Below are 5,547 nucleotides of genomic sequence, written 5' to 3'. Positions count from 1 at the left end.
AGCAAGTTCAACCAAAATCTTTTTCCTCCTTTTCGATGATCTTTTCTTTTATCTCTTAAAATTCAGGGATTGAAATAGTTAAAATAAAGTCTGAGAATTTAAAAGAAAAATATAAAACTTCATAGATTAAATTGAAAAACAAATACTCTATGAACAGAATTGAATTTTTTCTAACATTATTCCTCTACACTATAGTCTATGATGTCTCACTGAATTGTCTTAATATATCTTGTAATAAATAACAAATAAAATTAATTTTCAAAATCTAATCACGTTAGAAAAAACATCTTCTTTTTTTTAACAAAATAATAATTATCATATTTTGAAATCTTCACTTCATTTGGTTTAGATACGTTGTCCTGGTAGCTAATGTTTTGTAACTATCTCAGGATAAAATAGATAGATACATTAGAGATAAAATATGTTAGTTGAAATAACAGAGACACAAAAATAAATTCGTTCCCAATACAATTTTGAAGTAAATTTATGTATTTTCAAAACAGGATGTATAAAAAGAACATGTATCCAGAGACAATAATTATTATTGTTACCCTAAAAATATCCATGTAAAAAAATCTTAATTTTAAATTTATCCAATTAAAGCATATAAAGATAAAAGTAATTATTATTATAATTTTAAAATTCATCTAGAGTCACAAATCAGGAGGGTGAATCCCAATTTTTTTCTCAAAACGAATTACGAGGTTTTTTACTCAGTGTTTTACTAGGTCACTGGTCAACCAAGGTTTTTTATCAGGTCAAGTTGGGTAAATCCTTCCTTTATTTTTTAAAATTCAGATCAATCCAACCTTGAGTTGTCTAGGTCCTGGGTCGACTCGCCAGGCTGATCCTCGTTTTATAACTAATATTATTATACTATTATTAATTTCAACTCTCAATGTAAATTAAAGTGAATAATAATATTTTTTTTTAATATGTAAGTTTGATGATAATATATATTAAGAGTAAAATAGATATTTTTATATTTTATTTTATTTTATTTACCATAAACCAAACAAATATGATATAACGATAATCACTTACCAAATACAATCCAAATTCTGGGTTGTTTACATTTTAGGTTGACCCATCATGTTAATATAGATTTTATAACTTTAATTATTATACTATTATTAATTTCAACACTCAATAAAAATTAAAGTAAAATAGAAATATATATATATATATATATATTATTTTTTATATCATCAACCAAACAAAAACATGAAAAAGACATAATCATTCTATTTTATACACCACAAACCAAACACAAATATGTTTGTCTCTCGTAATGTATTGTATCCTCTATTTTTATGATCTTCATCTTTTCTGTCTTCTCTTCTCTGTTTTCAGTTACAGTAAACCAACCCTAGATAACACAAAAATGTCCACTGTACTCAAAGAGCCCAGGCGGAGGCCTCAAACGAGTTGAAACACCCCCTTCTTAATTGCAATTTTCTTGTCCCAGTTTCGCAGGAAAATAGGCCACACCCGTGCTAGGATTCACACTTGCTTCGTCTCCAAAATAATGCATCTTTGTGGTCCCGTCGCAGTGACATCATCTCCAGAGAGACGGACAATTTTGCACTCTTGCATATAGAAAAGACATCACACATTAACACATCACCGTCTTGTATCAGAAACTTGGCATGGAGACACATGCACGTAGGCATAAAAGACACCAGCGAAACCAAGCAAATTAACTAAATCCAGCCAACCAAACCACTATATTCACAAAGAGTCACAAGATTGAACAGTCATAGATAGCCCCATGCAAACAAACACCACAACTGTTCTTCCACATTCCAATTACAAAACCATTACAATCTATAGGAGTACATCCTGAGTTACAACAATACTTGGAAGGATACATGACATGGTGAACTGGGGCCACTATATGAAGTTGCAAGGTGAAATAAAGGATGCCCTCACTCGTGCAAATGTTGCACATTCACAAGAATTAACCCCACAAAACATAAAACTTCGATGAGAATACAAAAAGGGAAGAATGAGTTGGGAATCAAGACACACCCAAGAAGCGTGCATACATCCTCTTTATGGGGGTCCCTCTAGAACTAGTCTTCTCATTCACACAGCCAGCACCCCACGCCCAGGAATGAGTGCTACTTTCTCTAAACCCTAAGACATAGCTTAATGACTCACTTTCCTTTATTGGGACATCTTACGCTGCAATTCCATTCCTCTTTCTAGACGGCAGCAAATTTTTCATAATCCAAAGCTTGCTGATTTGCAGTTTGAGCCGCTGAACATTGAAATTGAGACAGGCTACAAGAGATGGACACCGATCTTTCCTCCTTTTACTATTACTCACCTCATTCGCTAGGAACTGTTTCTCCGGTTCAAATCAAACCCAACATAAGTTTTCACCTTACTTATTCCGCACACAACACTAGTAATATCTAACTAATAATAGGACAATACCAGGTAGTACTACCTAGCATTACTGGCATAACAAGCATTGAAACTCATGGAGCATCAAGTCCTAAAGCTTTCGCTTTGAACTTCAATGACTTCAAGTATTGAATTGCTTCTTCAAGAACAACAATTGCATCCCTGCCCTTTCCACCTGGAATGAGGTTCTGGAGAATGCTCATTGTCTCACGAATACTCTCTTTTCTCATCCTCTTGTTGCCTGATTCTGAACCCATTTCATGTAACACTGAATTGGTGCCATTGTCACACCTGGATTCTGCATCTTCCTCGTGACCAAAACATCTAGTGGGTTTTACAGAAGTAGCTGTGTCATTGAGTGATGGAGCATCTGTATAACCTCCATCAAACAGCTTTCTCTTTTTGTTTGAACCATTAGAACTAGCAACCTCTTCTGCGCTTCCATCAAACCAATCTCGCCTATCATGTGTTGTCATTGTACTAGGTGAATGACCTGTACTGGTGACTTCATCTTCAGAGCAAACACTTCCATCATCCGAGTAAAGCAAGGCATTCAGTTCTTCAGTGTCCTCATGCATATCAATCCCATCATCTTCAACAAATTCATCATTTGCGATTGGTCCTAAATGAAAATTTTGACATTTAGCCCCAGGAATTTCCCTATTCAAATCAAAGCCAACTGTTGGTTTTGGTATCCAAGACTTCAAGAACTGGACAGAAGTCCCAACTCCAGAACTAAAGATCAAAGTTGTTTGATCACCTGACTGGTCAAAAACAAGCAATCTTTTCTGATCACAGCCAGAGACTGCCTTAGGTATGTTGTTCTCCTTATTGTCATGAGGGGCAGTTGGGAGTTTCTCTTTGAGAACAGTGTCTAAACGAGGCCTTCTCTCTTTAAGAACAGAGTTTGAAGGAGGCATTACGGCCTGTCGGAAGTGAGGCAAACCATGAAACCATCCACGAGGTTCATTTTCCTGGCTAGCCAGTGAGTGCAGTAGCTCAGTAAATGGATACCCGATCCCATTTGTAGAGACCATGTTAGTATTGGGATCCATAAGCAAAGGAAGAGCATTTTGCTGCCCAAAGGCAAGTGAAGCACCCAAGTAATTTGAATTGGGTGATTGCCAATTAAATCGCTGCTGAGGAAACAGAGATCCCCAATCTTCTCCCATTTAACCACAACAATCACCTGCAATACATGGATTGGAAAAAAAAATACACGTTATAAGAAATCTAGGAGAATTCAGAACTGAGTTAATGCAAACAGACAAAGCAAAACGCACCGAAAAAGGATTTCTGCTGTAGTAGAAGTGGCTGTTCACTTACTTCTTTCAGTAATAATGAAAAAAATAAAACAATCCAGCTTAACTTGAAAACGAAAGTGAAAAACTAAATCTACGTGACAGGTTTAAGCAGATGACGGAAATATTCAGCCTGAAAGATATGAAAGAAAGAAAAATCAGTAAAAGAAAGGCATAGCATAAACTTTCCAACTATTATAAAGGACAGAAGTGAAGAAGACCACGGAAACTAAAGCATGAAAAAGGAGAATATTTAGCCAATGAACGGCACAAAACAAGTACACATAATTTCTCCATAAAAAAAAAAGTTCCAACGAATAAAATTAACTTGACTAACCTGGCAATCCTGAAGCGGTTGAAAGCATGCTATAACTCTAACTATAATGGTGGCACACCCAGCAATCCCGTTTTCGTGTTTCAATGCCCGAAAATTTGTTTGGCTCGCAGCTTGGCACACCATAACTACTTCCCAGCCCTTCAATATATTGATAACAGAAAGAACGAAATTCCAGAGAAGAACAAACAAAGGGACAATGTTAATTTGAACACAGAAAACTATATTAATCGTCAGCAAAGGGACACCTAATACACGTAACTGGAGGGATAACTAGACCAAGAAATAAACAACAAGCAGTCAGATTTTTCACCCAGGAAACAAAATGAGAAAGAAAGCAGAGAGGATATTGGATTTGCTACTGTTCAGCTAATCTGACGAACGTAACAGGGAACGACAACGAAGAAAGTGGATCCCATCGAGTTACAAGACGAAAAAGGTTAAGAATTTAAGGCGAGGCTTGTAAAGGAATTTACAGGATCACTTTACAATAGAGATTCAATGAGATAACTTTCCGATACACATCAATAGAAAGACTCAGGAACCACCGCATAGTGTTTCTCTCCCAAGAATATCGCCACAGTTGTTCCCTTCACCAAAACCAATTCATCAACCCTGCAAAATAGGATTTTAAGATGGAAACATATTTTTTTTATAAATGGAGGAATTTAAATTCATTGTGAGTCTCACAGTAAACCATCCTTTTATTATTTTATAAGGAAATAAATTGAATTGATCCGAAATGAAATTCAGCATTTACTTCTGTGGTACCATTTTTTCCTAAGATTTATCATCTAAACCAACAGACTAAAATAATTGAAAATAGCTAGGCAAAAAATTAACTAGAAAGAACAGATTCACAACTCAGAAACTAGCATCAGAAGACCTCATTTTCTTCAGAGAACAATAACCCGACCCAGCAGTATACTAGACAAAGCCCATTTCTAGCCAGACAGTATGCAGATGAAATAAACACAGCCCAGCCCGTTTGAAAAACAGATGATCTCGTGAAAGCGATCAAGGAATATTAAACCCACGAAACAGGAAATGGATGAGGAACTTACAGTGAAAAACAATACCTTTTAGCCGCTGAATTCTTGAACTTCAAACTCAGATCGAAAAACCGCACTGCACCGAGAGAGAGAGAGAGAGAGAGAGAGAGAGAGTACAGTCAAAGTGGAAATGCTGAGAGAAAACGGAAAGGAGAGACTATATAGAAAACAAATTGACGGAATTGTCCCTGTGAGTGGGAATAATGAAAAGTGACAGTACTAGTACACAATAAACACGAGATAAGAAGGGAAAGAAAAGCGAGTTTCATACGTGCGTGCGTGCGTGTGAGTGAGGAGTGCACGCAAGGCATTAGTGTACAATCATGATGTACCGTAAGATAACCCTCCCCCCCTCTCTCCCTCCGTGTGGTGTACAATCATGATGCACCGTAAGATAACCCTCCCCCCCTCTCTCCCTCCGTGTGGGGTAGGAGCATCATGACCATGT

At 36.5% G+C, this 5,547-nt stretch overlaps 1 protein-coding gene across 2 annotated transcripts; it reads right to left on the bottom strand.

Annotated features, from left to right (window-relative positions):
- Window positions 1–1,763: 1,763 nt before the first annotated feature.
- Window positions 1,764–5,248, bottom strand: LOC105116904 (transcription factor bHLH145). 2 transcript variants are annotated; one of them, XM_011014404.1, is made up of 4 exons: window positions 5,112–5,248; window positions 4,051–4,662; window positions 3,696–3,846; window positions 1,764–3,601 (listed from the first exon to the last, which is right to left on the bottom strand). In XM_011014404.1, exon 4 carries the CDS (start codon window positions 3,582–3,584, stop codon window positions 2,487–2,489), a length of 1,098 nt encoding a protein of 365 aa, XP_011012706.1. In that variant the 5' UTR covers window positions 3,585–3,601; window positions 3,696–3,846; window positions 4,051–4,662; window positions 5,112–5,248; the 3' UTR covers window positions 1,764–2,486. The 2 variants fall into 2 exon arrangements, with proteins under 2 accessions (XP_011012706.1, XP_011012705.1); XM_011014403.1 differs by having other exon boundaries at window positions 5,127–5,248.
- Window positions 5,249–5,547: the final 299 nt, after the last annotated feature.

The sequence above is a fragment of the Populus euphratica genome, unplaced genomic scaffold (assembly GCF_000495115.2).
Source record: "Populus euphratica unplaced genomic scaffold, PopEup_1.0 scaffold1097.1, whole genome shotgun sequence".
In the NCBI taxonomy this organism is placed as follows: domain Eukaryota; kingdom Viridiplantae; phylum Streptophyta; class Magnoliopsida; order Malpighiales; family Salicaceae; genus Populus; species Populus euphratica.
The sequence above is the reverse complement of the archived record's forward strand: the minus strand, read 5'-3'. Positions and strand labels throughout refer to the sequence as shown.